Genomic DNA, 16,087 nt, shown 5'->3' with positions numbered 1-16,087 from the left:
GGCTTATCACTCTACTTTTAAGAGGACTTCATAACTTGTTACCTTATTATCAGGTTAATACACATTTTATTTTTAATTTAGTATTTTAAAACTTCAAGGAGGGCGTTCCCTTTGTGGCTCAGTGGTTGATGAATCCGACTGGGAACCATGAGGTTGCAGGTTTGATCCCTGGCCTCACTCAGTGGGTTAAGGATCCAGCATTGCCGTGAGCTGTGGTGTAGGTTGCAGACACGGCTCGGATCTGGTGTTGCTGTGGCTCTGGCGTAGGCTGGCAGCACCAGCTCTGATTTGACCCCTAGCCTGGGAACCTCCATGTGCCTCAGGAGCGGCCTTAGAAAAGGCAAAAAGATAAAAAAAAAAAGAGATTATTAATTGCCTGTTTTTTTAATGCATCTTTTGTTATTTTGGAAAACTTCTTAAAAATTAAAGGCTTAAAATATTTCGTATTCTCATTTAATTTCAGAACATGTGTTAAAAGTTATATTTTAGCAGAAATATAGCCACAAAGCCTTTGTCCTTATTATAAGCAGCTTGTGCGTGTCTGTCAGTGGATACCGAAGTGCATGCCATCATAAAACAGGCCTCCTGGAAAATGCAGTAGGATCGAGAAAGTCAACATGTACATGTTTTGCCAATTTTCACATCTTGTCTGTCTCCGTCTGTCACTGAAGTCCCCTAATCTTGGAATGTAGTTGGTACTGATGAGTAAAGAAAGAAAAGTGGAGAAGAAAGTAAGAAATGACAAAATATTGCTATATAAGGTGATATACAGTGTAGCATATGAATACAGATGGAAAAGAGTGGAGGAAAGGTTAAGGTTGACGTTAGCTCTTTTCTCCTGCACTGTAAACAGATAATAGATTTTTGCAGGGACCTGCCAGTTGCTGTTCTTGATATCTAGACAGTGTAATGTAGTCACTCTATCTTGAGATGATTTTTTTTTTGCCTTTTTGCCTTTTCTAGGGCCACTCCCGCTGCATATGGAGGTTCCCAGGCTAGAGGTCTAATCAGAGCTGTAGCTACCCGCCTATGCAAGAGCCACAGCAACTCGGGATCCGAGCTGCCTCTGTGACCGACACCAAAGCTCACAGCAATGCCAGATCCTTAAACCACTGAGCAAGGCCAGGGATTGAACCCACAACCTCATGGTTCCTAGTCAGATTCGTTAACCACCGCGCCATGACGGGAACTCCACTCTGTGTTAGCTTTTATTTTTGAGTCTCTTACTGTGAAGGAAATGCTCTGTGGTACCTTATTTTAATGCCTTATTCCATCAAAAGGAACTTGTATCATTAACCGCAATTCTGTGATACCATAGCTGGAACATACTTAATAACTTAAGTCTACTCTTTCCTACAGGATCCTCATCCTATCCCCATTTTAGAGTTAAAATAATTTGAATGACTTGCTGATGCTCCCACATCTTTGTGGCAGCATCTGAAACAGAATCTAAATCTTTTAACTTGAGCTCCCTCCACCAGCAATCACTACCAATACAGAATTTGTTTTGATATCTGTCTTTGGTGAAGAGTATTACTTGTATTTCAGTAGGATGCTAAGGAAGCACTGACTATGCCAGGAGAATGCAGGAGCTGAGAGTGTAGGCTGCTGGAAACTCACCCCTCACAACAAATACCTGATTTTTTTTCCACTCTTGGTTGAAATCCTTATTTGGTCTTTCCATTTTGGTGGTTATATAAATCTGTTAGCTCTCCAACTCCCCTATCAAATTCCTTTGACTAGTGCCTCTTTTTCTCCCCTGGCTATAAACAAAAGAAAGATTTAATTATTTTCTTCTTCAAATGGAAATCTTGGCAGATTTTTAAAGGTGTAATCAAAGAGGATGGTTATAGAAGAAAGATAAAAATTTGAGAAATACTGATGAGGTAGTTAAGAAGTTTCTGAGATTGAGAAAGTGTTTGTTTTTTTTTTTTTCTGGCAGTATGTCAGGGCGAGATTGTAGATCTATCTTTGCTTATTGTTGTAAAAATTTAGGAGTATTTAAAAAACATTCAACATGGGCTATTCCTTTATTGAAACAAAACCTTTTCTGTCTCTATGTCTCTTTGGCATTTTCATTCTGACTTTTTTTTTCTTTTTAGGGTTATTCTTTTCCCTTTTTTCCTGTTTTTGTCTTTGTGTACATGTGTTGTGTTCTCTACTTCCAACCAGCACTTTCCAAACACATTTTCTTTAACTGAGTATATAAATATTTGAATGGATGGATAACAAGTGTTATTTTTGTTGCTGCATTTATTGGATAGAATGTTGTATTTCCTATTTGCAATTTAGTAGACTGTTTGAAAAAAATAAAAATTTAGGAAAAAATTCCTTTTTCATCTAAGTGGTTTCCAAATTTTTCATCCCTTTGGTCAGTGGCTCATAGTAAAAATATTTCCCCACTTTCTGCAAGAGTGTTAGCGTAACTTTCAGTCTAAGTTGCTAGAACAAATATATATAAACAATAAATACACACATATATATAAAACACAGTATTGTTTCTATAGAATAATAACTCTTGGCCTATAGTTTTGAACTGACATGTTAACAAATTTCATATTTACAAATGACTTTCACATTTAAAAATATTGAGACCACTCATTTATAGTCTGTAAATAATGTATTAAACTTCTTTACTCAGTCTGATGGCTTCTTGATGAAGTTTTGGTTATATATAGTCATAGTAAAGTTTGGGTTTGAAGCTGATCTCAAATAGGAACTTAGAAATAAATATCCAGACCAAAGAAAAAAGGGGGAGAAGTTGGGGGGGGCGGTGTCAATATAATTGATACTATTCCTGAGCCTTGCTCATGGTTCATTATATAAGGATGTGTTTGTATACATGATGTGAATGCATGTATGTACACAGGTAACAAAATGACCATGAGCAGGGGGTTTTATTTTTGCGTTAGGAAACTGATGCAAAGTGCTAATGGATAGAATTTACTGTTCCTAACTACCACAGCCAGCCACAGGATTAGCCCACACTTAAAAATAGTAGATCAGCTCAGTTTCTGGGATTTAGCTGGCATTTTTTGTGGAAATGTTTTCACAGAGGATATTAATGAAAAAGTGGGACTCAGAAATATACTTATATTCAACATAGAAATATACTTATATTCAACATAGAATGTCTCTGTTTAGGATTATAACATATCTAATACTGAGAATGCATACTATTCAGCATTTTTACAGTCAGCAGTAATTGTCATTGTATACTTGTTTTGAAAGCTAATCTCATTTGGCTGTACACAATCTAGCCTCCTGTTTGTGCATTATATTTTGGCTTGTCTTATAAAGTAGCTATCTGTGAGAAATGTAAGTAAATGTCCATAAAGATCTATCTTATTTTTTAAAATGTTGATTATTTTCACATTACATAAATGAGTCCTGCATGATGCACTATACTCTAGGAAATATCATAGACCACACATTTTATATACTTCATGAACCTAAATAGAAGTATTCAAAACCAAATTTAGGATTGACAGGATACCAATTGTTATTATAATCTTTATATATGCCGTTTGGTTTGAAGGAACTCCCTAATTTAATTGTTTTCCTTTCTTTTTCAGATTTGTTTGTTGTGTCTGTGATTATTTTGTATGTTTTCATATTATTCATCATGTTGCATCCAGTTGCCTCCATTGACCGGGTTCTTCAGGTAAGGCTTAAAGCATGTCAGTTATTGCTGGTGTCTGAGGAGCGATAGGCTCTGGAATAGCAGTGGTAAAGACAGCAGTCATGGAAAATGACACATCAGTATTCCATGAAGTGCACACAGACAGATGAGACTTCTGGATGATTGCTAGGACTTAAGATCTGTCCCCCTCCACTGTCCTTACATTACTGAGGAAAGAGACTAAACTGTGGTTCTTTTTTTCAGAGTGTCTTTCCTGATTTTTAAGGATGCAGTTCTGTTAACCCAAAGATCCCCAAAAGAATAAGGAACATAATTAAAACAGCAGCTTTTAGTGACTTTACCTGTATTTTTCTTTCCTGTTTCTTCAGTCTTTGCTTCTAGTTCCATTTCCCTTTGTCTACAAACAGATTAAATGTCCCTTGGTCTTTAAAAATAAAAGGTTTTGATTTTGTTATTTGATCAGTCCCACATCAACCCGCTTCTTGAGTAGTCTGCACTTGCTGCCTCGTCCTTGCTGTCCATTGAGTTCTCTCGTGTGTGTGTGTGTGTGTGTGTGTGTGTGTGTGTGTCTTTTTGCCATTTCTTGGGCTGCTCTAGCAGCATATGGAGGTTCTCAGGCTAGGGGTTGAATCAGAGCTGTAGCTGCCGGCCTATACCAGAGCCACAGCAACACGGGATCCAAGCTGCGTCTGCAACCTATACCACAGCTCACGGCAATGCCGGATCCATAACCCACTGAGCAAGGCCAGGGATCAGACCCGCAACCTCATGGTTCCTACTTGGATTTGTTAACCACTGAGCCACAACGGGAACTCCTGTCCATCAAGTTCTTTATTCTTGTTTTCATTAAAAACTTTATGAAAGATGAAATACTTGTTTTATAGAAAAAAATGCACACATATATAAGTTGTTGAACATAACAGTAATAAAATAACACCCACGAGTCTGTCATCCAACTTTTAAAAAGGTAGCATTACTCATACCAGCAGGACACTATCATGCACCTTTCTCCAGACTCCCCGAAGGAAACACTGCCTCATTGTCTTGCTTTTCACTATATACTTAGCTTATACGTATAAAATCTTAAAAGGTAGTTCTGCTTACCTTTGCACTTTATGAAAATGGTACCTTGCGATCTCTATTTTTTCTGTGACTTGCTTTTTCCCACCAGCCTTACTGTGTTGATCCATGCATTTCATTTTCATGGTAGGAATATACCACGATTCATTGCTGTGTTCTCCACTGGCAAATAACTGTGTGTTATTTATAGTCTTTTTCCTGGATTAATGGTGCTGATGTGACATTATTATACATGTCTCTTAATGTAAGGGAGTGAGTAGTAACAAAGAGTTCATCCCAGGTACAAGCATTGAGAGGGTGGTGCAGTGCTGAGACTTCAAAAATAGCAGTAAAGCCCGTGGAACATCCATCTACTATTAAATATAACGTTCGTGGGAATTCTGGCAGTGTCACTGGTAAAATACTCCTTCTAGTACCACCTACCCTCCCTTGGTATACCACTTGGGGTAAAGGGGTCTTCTGGTATATTCTAGTATAATGTTGAGCATGTCCCCTTTAGCTTTCTGAGGTTCTGCTTGTTTTCCAAAGTGATAGTACCAATTTGTACTTCCATCAGCATGTGCGATCTTTGGTCCCACATCATTGCCAGCGTTTGTCTGGTGGGTGTAAAATGTCATTTCATGATGGTTTTAATTTGCAAATTATATTAACTTTAAATTGCCAGTGGGATGAAGCATTTTTCATATGTTTATTAGCCATTTTTATTTCCTCCATGAATTGGCTATTTGTGCCTTTTGCCCAATTTTTTCTATTAGGATATTGTCATCTTATTTATTTTTAGGAGTTTCTAATGTATTTGGTGATATATGTGATAACTATCTTCCAGTTTGTGGCTTGTCATTTTGCTTTGTTTATTATCTTTTTAAAAATCAAATTTATAATTTTACAGTAGTTGAGCTTAACAGTTTTTTTTCTTTATGTCCTATACTTTTATATCTTGGCTTGGCAGCCTTGTCTATCTCAAATTTATAAAGAGATTTCTCTTTCATAGTCTTTAATGCATCTGGAAGAACTTTATATACAGCCTTTGAGATGGTGATCAGATTTGTTTTCCTTACAAATACCCATTTGAGCATTACTTATTGAATAGCCATCCTTTGCCACTGATCTTCAGTGATACCTTTGTCCTCTATCGGTTTTCAGTGTGAATACACACACACACATGTGCACACACACATTTTATATATATATATATATAATAAATATATATATATATATTTCGTTTCTGACCTTTCAGTCCTCATGCCTTCTATGTGTTTTTCATGTCTGTTAACCCCATGAATGCAGGTTGTGTGGTAGTGCTGCGCTTGTCTTGTCCCTGACTCTGTAGGGAGCGCTCCTCGTAGTTCATCCCTGGACCCGTTGTGGGCCGTAGGTTTCTGGTGTACATGCTCTGTGGATTTGAGGACACTTAACTTCTATGATGTTGTTAACATAAATAGATGCCTGATTTTAGCTAGTGCTTTTTCTACAGCTGTCAAAATGATTACATAGAAGTTCTCCCTGGAGAATGTGGTAAATTACAGTTAACCTGATATTCAAATGTTGAACTAACACTGCACTCCTACAATAAATCCAATCTGGTCGTGATGCATTCTTTTTAAAAAAAATTTTTTTAATTAAAATATAGTTAATTTACAATGTTTCTTTGATTTCTTTTTTATAATTTCTGGATTTGGTTTGCTATGATTTTGTTTAGGATTTTTGCCTCCAGTTGCATGAGTGAGCTCAGACTAAGTTTTCTGGTATGTTATTGATGAGCTTTATGGAATGAGCATTCCATTTCATCGATTTTTTCCAAATTTTAAATGATGTCTCTTAATAGATATTTAGGTAGTTCGCACTGGTTTGCTATTATAAACAATGCTATATTGCATATTCTTGCACACTTCATTTAGAAGGACACATGCATTTTTTTTTTTTTTTTTGGTCTTTTGTTGTTGTTATTGTTGTTGTTGTTGTTGTTGTTGCTATTTCTTGGGCCGCTCCCGCGGCATATGGAGGTTCCCAGGCTAGGGGTTGAATCAGAGCTGTAGCCACCGGCCTACGCCAGAGCCACAGCAACTCGGGATCCGAGCCGCGTCTGCAACCTACACCACAGCTCACAGCAACGCCGGATCGTTAACCCACTGAGCAAGGGCAGGGACCGAACCCGCAACCTCATGGTTCCTAGTCGGATTCGTTAACCACTGCGCCACGACGGGAACTCCAACACATGCATATTTAAGAGGTTAAAGTGCAGAAGTAGAATTGCTTGGTCAAAGGATATTTAGAATTTGAATTTTTATAAATACTTTGTTGTTGAACTTTGACTTTATAGTCTTACCAGCAGTGTCTAAGCATCTGTTTTCCCACAGGCTTCATGGAGGGATTTAGATAAGCACTTTAAGCAAAAGAATCAAAAAGAACAAAACATGTTTATATTTCTTTCTCACCACACATCTTCTGCTTTCACAGCCAGATTACTTTTTTTGAAAGAATGCTACATTCAGCTCACCTCCCACACATTCATCAACTAGTCTGCCTTCTAGCCCTGTCAGGCTCCTGAAAATCTATCCTTGCCAAGGCAGTTAACAGGCTGCTTGTTAAGTCCAGTGGACTTGTATCCTTAATGTTTTTGTTTGTTTGTTTTCAGTCTTGTCCCCTCAGCAGTATTTGACAAATTAGCCATGCCATCATTCTTGAGACATTTGCCCCTGGAATTTAATGATGGGTTACTCTCTTCTGGTCTTTTCCTACTTCTGTGACTCTTCATTCTCCTTCTCCACTGTGGTTCCAAACTCTCTGCCTGTTTCTTAAATGCTAGTGTTGCACATATTTGTGTTTTTTTTGTTTTCGTCTTTTGTCTTTTTAGGCCACACCTGCAGCATATGGGGTCGAATGGGGACTACAGTTGCAGGCTAGGGGTCGAATGGGAACTACAGTTTCAGGCCTACACTATAACCACGGCAGCGCGAGATATGAGCTGCATCCATGACCTACGCCACAGCTCGTGACAACCCCAGATCCTTAACCCACTGATGAATCCTCATCTTCATGGATACTAGTCAGGTTCTTAACCCACTGAGCCACAATGGGAACTCCCCACACATTTGTGCTCTCATCCATTATCTTACTCTATACATTGGGGTGACCTCATCCTTCATCACGGCTTCACTGGTAATTGCCATCTGTGTGTCGAAAACTCCAGACTTTATTTGCTAACCCTAGTCTCACACTTGAGCTTTAACCTGAGTATCCACAGATATACTAAACATTGTTTGTGTGGTTCATCTGTCAGTTCTCTCATTCAGCGTTTTAAAGACTAAGCCCAGTTCTCCCTCAGCCCTGCTTCAGCTCTGTTTCTTGGCAGTACCATTTATCCAAGGCAGAAGTGTATGTGTCTACTTTGCTCTTTTCCTTCTCCTTCCATGGCGAGTGTGTTCCTTGATTGTCTCAGTTTTCTTATTCTGAATTCCTGTTTCTCTCATTACTCTATAATCTCATCTGCTGTCTAAAAGGAAACCATGATTTCTTATTCCAAACACTTCTGACACCGCATGTATGGTGGTTATTCCACACCAACCACTTCTCCAACCCTCTGGACCCCAACTGAGTATTTTGCAGTTCAGTTTTAATACGAGTTACCTGGAGCTAGCCACAGACCGTACAAGTTCAGGGCTCTGTCCCACAATAGTGCCCCCACTCCAGATACCAGTTGCAAGTCCCAGGTTGTTACCTGTACTTCTGACTGAACAACCAGCTGTGTATCAGGGTTCCTATTACCCTCTTCTCAGGTTTGGTAATTTGCTATCGCAGCTCACAGAATTCAGGGAAACACTTCTGTTTATTGGTTTATTATAAAGAATATAATAGGTCCTTGTTGGTAGGTCTGTTTCATATATAGTCATGTGTATATGTTAATCCCACACTCCTAATCTATCCTGCCCTCCCCCACTTTTCCCTTTTGGTAACCATAAGTTTGTTTTTGAAGTCTGTGAGTCTTTTTCTGATTTCTAAATAAGTTCATTTGTATCATGTTTTTAGATTCCACATGTAAGTAATATCATATATTTATATTTTTCTGTCTAACTTACTTAATATGATAATCTCTAGGTCCATCCATATTGCTGCAAATGACCTTATTTCATTCTTTTTTTTTTTAATGTCTTTTTGCCTTTTCTAGGGCCGCTCCCATGGCATATGGAGGTTCCCAGGCTAGGGTCCAATTGGAGCTGTAGCCACCAGCCTATGCCAGAGCCACTGCAACAAGGGATCCGTGCCGAATCTGCGACCTACCCCACAGCTCACGGCAATACCAGATCCTTAACCCACTGAGCAAGGCCAGGGATTGAACCCACAACCTCATGGTTCCTAGTTGAATTTGTTAACCACTGAGCCATGACGGGAACGCCTATTTCATTCTTTTTAATGGCTCAGTAATATTCCATTGTATACACCGCATTTTCTTTATCCATTCATCTGTCTGTTGACATTTAGGTTGCTTCCATGTCCTGGCTATTGTAAGTAGTGCTGCTTTGAGCATTGGGGTGCATGCACCTTTGTAAGTTAAATAGTCTGTAATAACCTATATGGGAAAAGAATCTGAAAAAGAATGGATATATGTATATGTGTAACTGAATCACTTTGCTGTAACACCTGAGACTAATACAACATTGCAAGTCAACTATACTTCAATATAAAAATTAAACTGAGAAAATAAAATTAATGTTTGTTTTTAAAAAAAAAAAAAAAAGAATATAGTAATGGTACAGGATATAGCCACGTGAAGAGGTGCATAAGCCCGGGTCTGGAAGGGTCCCAAGCACAGGAGCTGCTGTCCTTTGGAGTTGGGATGTCCCAGCCTCCCAGCCCCTGAATGTTGACCAACGCAGAAGCTCTCAAACCCTGTAGTTTAGGGATTTTCTAAATGGAGGTTTCATCATTTAGGCCTGATCAATTGTTAATTCAATCTTTAGCCTCTCTGTTCTCCCTGGAGGCTTAGTCTTTCTGGTGACCAGCCCCCACCAGGAACCCACCAAGAGTAGCCTTATTAGAATGAAGACACTTCTGGAGTTCCTGTCGTGGCGCAGTGGTTAACGAATCCGACGAGGAACCATGAGGTTGCGGGTTTGGTCCCTGGCCTTGCTCAGTGGGTTAACGATCCGGCGTTGCCGTGAGCTGTGGTGTAGGTTGCAGACGTGGCTCGGATCCCGCGTTGCTGTGGCTCAGGCGTAGGCCAGTGGCTACAGCTCCGATTCGACCCCTAACCTGGGAACCTCCATATGCCGCAGGAGCGGCCCAAAGAAATAGCAAAAAAAAAAAAAGAAAAGAAAAAGAATGAAGACACTTCTGACACCCAGAAAATTCCAGGGGATTTAGAAGCACTATGTAAGATAGCTATCATCCCCACCACTCATAAAATTAAAAAGTTCTGTGTTGGGAACTAGGGATAGAGACAAAATATATATTTCTCACTGCCTGGATCACTGTAGCAGTCCTCACCCCTCACATCCTTCTTAGCACTTAGCACAGTATCTTAGGTAATCAATAAATGTTTGTTGACTAAAGGGATGAATGCTTCATTATTAGATCAGTATCTACCTCATTGCTCAAGAACATACTTTTTTTTTTTTTTTTTTAATGGCCACATCTACAACATGTGGAAGTTCCTGGCCAGGAATTGAACCTGTGACAATGCTGGCTCTTTAACCCACTGCATCACCAAAGAACTCTAAACTTTTATTTTTAAAATAGGAACTTGTTAGAAATTCATGATAGCTGGGATTTTGAATCTGGATAGGATTTATCTCTAAGCTCAGCCACTTTAATGTGTTTTTTAAACCTCGAGTTACTTCATTTTTGCATTTTATCATCTGCAAAGTGAATATAATGTCTACTTCGTGGTATTGTTGAGGATCAAGTAGATAGTATATGTGAAAGTGTTTGGTATATAATAGGGACTCCTACATTGGAAATTATGATATAATGCTCTAATATCAACTACCTACCACATTAATTTAATTCCTGTCTTACAGATAGTGTGTATCCCGTATGAGTGGCGTTTAACTATGCTCGTCATTGTTCTTGTCAATGCCTTTGTTTCGATCGTGGTAGAGGTAAGCACGTCGCATAATCAAATGGCTGCCCTGCTTTGTGGTTCTTCGTGATTTAATGGTAGTAGGGGAAGAGGATAGGTAACATTATGGAAGCCCACAAAGAGTTTGTTTCACTGTAGTTAAAGTCATTTAGCCTTCTTTCTGACCTTTTCCATGAACTCATGATAGTCACATTAAGAGACAGGACCTAGCTGCACTCATAGAGATGGGAGAAAATAAGCCGTTAGAAATCAGAAATTAGTGATTAATAGAAAGGAGAGAAGATGGATGCTCAGGTGACCCACAAACTGGTAAAACCGGTGGCCCTGAAATCAGAGTACCACCCAAGTCCTGTGATATACAGCAAAATCTCCCATTAAAGGGACAAGAGGGAGAGGGCTCTCTCCATGAAGTATGTAAATATTCGTAAGAGAGTTTCTTGAAAGTAGAAAAAGTGACCATTGTGAATGTACTCTCGGCACTGATTGCTGGGGCGTCTTTGGTGTTTAAGTTTCCCCTCGAGGGACCAGGCCTTCCATACTTTTTGATCCATTGTCTGCTGTATAGTTCTTCTGTTAGGGTTGCCCTAAGGTCAGCTTCTCTAAAAGGAGACCGTAAATTCTCACTTGCTGCTTATTAATAAAATTTGGTCTGTTCTCAGAGCTACTATTAGAATTTACTCCCACAGTAGCAATATATCAAATGAAGAAGGAGATATAGTTGTGAGTTTTAAGTTTAAAGGTTTCTTAGGGTAGACTTTTTTTGAATTAACATTAGGTAATTTGTGGGGAAATATGTGGACTTTAGAGATAATGTTCTAGACTTGGAAATTATAAACATAATTGTTATCTTTTTAAAAGATTGACTTGGTATTTAAATTGGGGCTATAGTAGGCAGCATGGTTATGATGGTATTGATTTTTTTCAGTTGCCTAGTTTAATGTATTTGTGCTGTTTTATGGACACTCGCAAGTGTATCCAAGATATTGTATTTTTCAAGCTTTCCTTTTTCTGTAGTAGTTTATGTTCATCTTTTCACTCAAATGTTATTTAAGATAAAATAAGAATTATTTGTATTGGGCTTTGGTGAAATTATATTTATATAGATGTGGGAAAGACTCAAGGATTCATATAAAAGCTATTCTTTGTAGAAAACTTAGAGGCCCTATTTTGTCAAGAACTTTATGATGATTTATATTTGTTACAAAAGTCCTGTTGTTATTCTTTATCCTTTTTGTGATATTAAACTGAAATTCTCTGTAAGAAACCAGGTCATGTTTTTCTCTAATGATTGAGTATTGTGTGAGCCTGTTTAAATGTGTGCATTAATAAAGAATGACATAGTCATTTTTAATTCTTAACTCACTGGAATATCTCTCAGAACTTCTTCCTTGACATGGTCCTTTGGAAAGTTGTGTTCAATCGAGACAAACAAGGAGAATATCGCTTCACCACCACACAGCCGCCACAGGTTGGAAAATCAGCCCTTCCTCTCACTTTTTCACGTATATCTAGGCTGTTAGTTGTGTGCTCTGCATTGTGTAGGGTGGTATTCTGTTGTGTGCTGCTTAACCTTTTCCTCTTTGCCTGGCATTTCATTTTTTTTTTTTTTTTTTTTGTAAGGAGTCCTAGAAAATTCATGGCAAACATTTGTTACAGGCTTTTCGGGACTTCAGAAATTTCATAAGTCTCTTTTCCATTCCAATCCTTACCTTCTGTGTGTGTGAAGGTCTTGTCCTTAGTGGTAAGAGTTAATTTTTCCATTTCCGTTTGCCCTAAATTTTGTTTCTGGTTTTAATGTGTCTCATTAGAAGCTAAATGAGATTCACATAAATAAAAGTTATGAATAGGGAATTGTTTCTTTATGGGTCAGAGTGCAAAGGTCAGAATTCTGAGGAATTATTTCTGATTTCTTGTCACGTTACTGTGCTTTAATTTGGGGTGGCTCTTTGGTTTCCCTCAGCATACATCTCTGGTCATTCAGAAAATGTTTCAGAGAGATAGTGTTCATCTTTATACAAATCCATGGTTAGGACTTTTGACTTTTTGTGTGGTAAAAAGAAAAGAGAAACAGATGAATTTAGGATATTGAAATACTTGATAGAGAAAATATAGATTAGTCTTATTTTTTAAAACCAGTACTATTGAATCGCAGCTCTGAGCCAGCTTTTTGAGGCTGGAGAATCCTCATTATTTTGCCCTTCGCTATCTGTAAGTGGGTAGCATGCTTTACACGCACGTGTTCTAAACTTTTCACTCATCTGGAGCCACAAGGAAGCTCGCAGAATTCAAAAGGATTCCCTGGTGTGTGGGTCACTCACTAATTTTTAGTCTTCTTCTACCCGAGTAGCTGTGTCCTGAGCTTTACTTTGGTGATTCATTAGGCTGGATGCCCAGTGTAGTAGCTCAGGATCACTTTCTGAGAGGTCCTGTGGAGCCCCTTTTCTTTTTCTCATCCCTGATGATGAGCAGGGACAGTGGGGTGATGATGTGTTGAGTCTTGAATCTGCAGTGTAATGCCCAGTTGTCCCCAGGAGTAAGTGTGACCAGACCTGTGTTAGGGGTTCAAGTCCTTGAGCTCATCTCCTCTGTCTTTTTTTCCCCTCTTGGTCGCCTCACTGCGTTACTTCAGAGGGTTAACCTTGGCTCTTATCATCAGTCCTCATGGAGAATGTTTGTGTTGGCAAGACCTTGGCCAAAGAAAAGCTGAGTTTTCCGCTTTTCCAGTGAGATCTCCAACTATTGACCTAAACAGGAAAGGCAGGTTCTGAAGAGGAGTTATACCCTGATTTAGTCAGAAGTGGGTATTACAAAGCTCTTTTAAAACATTTGAGGGGTTCCTGCTCTGGTGCGACAGAAACAAATCCGACTAGTATCCATGAGGATGTGGGTTTGATCTCTGGCCTCACTCAGTGGATCAGGGATCCAGTGATGCCATGAGCTGTGGTGTAGGTCACAGATGTAACTTAGATCCTGCATTGCTATGGCTGTGGTGTAGGTCAGCAGCTGTAGCTCCAATTTGACCCCTAACCTCTATATGCTGCAAAAAAAAAAAAAAAAAAATTGAAAAAGCCCTCCTCCTTTTTCAACCTAAATTAAATGGCAGAAAATTCTCTCATTTGCTATGTCCATTTTCTCAAAATGTGTGAACAAAAATCTGTCCTCATTGTGTTAGAGTTTGTGCCTCTCATGTGAGGTCGTGCTCTCACGTGAGGCTGTACTTCTGAAGTGTTCAGAGGAGAGAGTGGAGGTGAGAGTGGTCTAGAGCAGGGAGGCTGCAGCAGACGCCATGCACTTCCTGGTCCTGAGCATCATTGAGTGGACAGGACTTTTAGCCTTCAGTTTCTATGGTCATGATTTAAGAAAGCATTTTTTTTTTTAAATAATTTGCTTTAGAGAGAGAGTGATCTTATAACCTCTTAGTAACGAATGCTATGCTTTCATCTTCTGACACTTCCATGTGTACTGTGTGCTCACTGTTCATATTTGTGACCCTTCAAGAGCCGATCACTTAGTCATATTACTGAAGGCTGTAGTTCTCAACAAGGGATCATCTTGCCCCTGACATTTGGAGCCTTTTTTTTTTTTTTTTTTTTAATAGGGCCGCACTTGCAGCATATGGAGGTTCCCAGGCTAGGGGTCCAATCGGAGCTCTATAGCTGCCGGCCTCCACCACAGCCACAGCAACTTAGGATCCAAGCCTCAGCTGTGACCTACACCACAGCTCATGGCTACGCTGGATCTTTAACCCACTGAACAAGACCAGGGATCGAACCCACAACCTCATGGGTCCTGGTTGGATTTGTTTCCGGTGCGCCACGACAGGAACTCCCTGGAGACATTTTTAGTTGTCAGTTGAGGCGGTGGTGCTGCTACTGGCCTGTGATGGGTGGAGCCCAGAGGTGCTGCTAAATAGACACCCTACAGCAGTACCCAGGACAAAGACTTTTCTAGACCAAGCTGTCAGAGGTGTCGAGGTTGAAAAACCCTGCCATAAAGTGAAAAAGTAAAGATGAGAGTGACCTGCCACAACCTAGGCCTGACACAGTTCTGTGGCTGCCACAGTTTTCCCTCAGCACAAACTCTCATTTCATACCTGCTTGTTCTGTGCTCTTTTCTGCCAAGAATCCCGTGAGGCCTTCTCAGCCCGCAACACCTGACCTTCTCTATTAATGTCGGGGAAAGAACAGCCATGTTTCTTCTGTTCCTTCCTTACTGTATAGACCCGGAGACCATCGAGTGGGGTTGGAAGCTTCAAAACTAGAGACCCTGGACTACGCTCTAGGTCTTGCACTGTCCAATTGGGACATCAAGAACCTCACCTAGAGATCTCTAGTAACCACATCCAGACTGTCGGGTCATCTGTAAAGTACCTACACAAGACCTCCAGGATCCTTCCAGTCTTAAGGTGTTTCTAACTTCATTTTATACATAAAGAAACAGCATTCAGTTAGTTGCTCTGCCATGGTTACGCACGCAGTTAATGAATGGCAGAACTAGGAGCTAAGGCCAGCGTTTCTGTTTTCAGGAAGAGTGTTTTTTCCCACTGTGCTACACTGTTTTACACTGTGGCACCATGGAGATGCAAACTAATGTAACAATCAAGTGACAAAATAGAAATGAACAATAGCTGCTGTTTTCAGTGCTTAATTTTTATGGTAGACACTGAGCCATTTTGTATAAACTCTCTCTAATTATGATTAGGAAAGAGACTAAATATATCCCTGTCTTCACAGATGGGGAAACAGTATTAGAAGTGGGATTCAAATTCAGTTGTATCTGGAACCAGGACCATAATATTCCTGTAACAAAAAACCTCCGTCTTTTATTTAAAGATCAAATAAACTTTTAGGTGTCATTTTATCAAATAGTAGACATTTTAGATATTACGTTTATTTGGCACACTGAATAGTCATGTAGCTAACTAATTTAGGTATAAGATTCTTACATAATAATAATTTATTTCCCATAGTGATTGTTTTTCTTATTGATGCTCAGTGGCCTCAGTAAATGTCCATTGAATCACATTGAAAACAGATTAAATCAACCATTTGTAAATAATCAAGTTAAGACTTTGATGGAGTTCCCATTGTGGCACAGCGGAAACGAATCCGACTAGGAACCATGAGGTTTCGGGTTTGTTCCCAGGCCTCGTTCAGTGGGTTAAGGATCCGGTGTTGCCGTGAGCTTTGGTGTAGGTTGAAGATGTGGCTCGGATCCTGCATTGCTCTGGCTGTGGTGTAGGCTGGCAGCTGTAGCTCCGATTCAACCCCTAGCCTGGGAACCTC

General features: G+C 39.5%; 1 protein-coding gene across 7 annotated transcripts in view; it reads left to right on the top strand.

Annotated features, from left to right (window-relative positions):
• ATP13A3 (ATPase 13A3) overlaps positions 1 to 16,087 on the top strand; it is an 83,212-nt gene that overhangs the window by 59,694 nt on the left and 7,431 nt on the right. For 4 of the 7 annotated variants that reach the window (XM_047789065.1, XM_047789043.1, XM_047789047.1 and 1 more), the window contains 4 exons: positions 3,576 to 3,664; positions 10,741 to 10,821; positions 12,181 to 12,270; positions 15,023 to 15,207. In XM_047789065.1, the coding sequence (XP_047645021.1) occupies positions 3,576 to 3,664; positions 10,741 to 10,821; positions 12,181 to 12,270; positions 15,023 to 15,207 (445 nt within the window). The remainder of the gene's footprint in view (positions 1 to 3,575; positions 3,665 to 10,740; positions 10,822 to 12,180; positions 12,271 to 15,022; positions 15,208 to 16,087) is intronic. The other 3 variants (XM_047789071.1, XM_047789054.1, XM_047789080.1) reach the window with 2 other exon arrangements.

The sequence above is a fragment of the Phacochoerus africanus genome, chromosome 1, assembly GCF_016906955.1.
Source record: "Phacochoerus africanus isolate WHEZ1 chromosome 1, ROS_Pafr_v1, whole genome shotgun sequence".
In the NCBI taxonomy this organism is placed as follows: Eukaryota; Metazoa; Chordata; class Mammalia; order Artiodactyla; family Suidae; genus Phacochoerus; species Phacochoerus africanus.
This window is presented reverse-complemented; position numbering and strand designations above follow the sequence as displayed.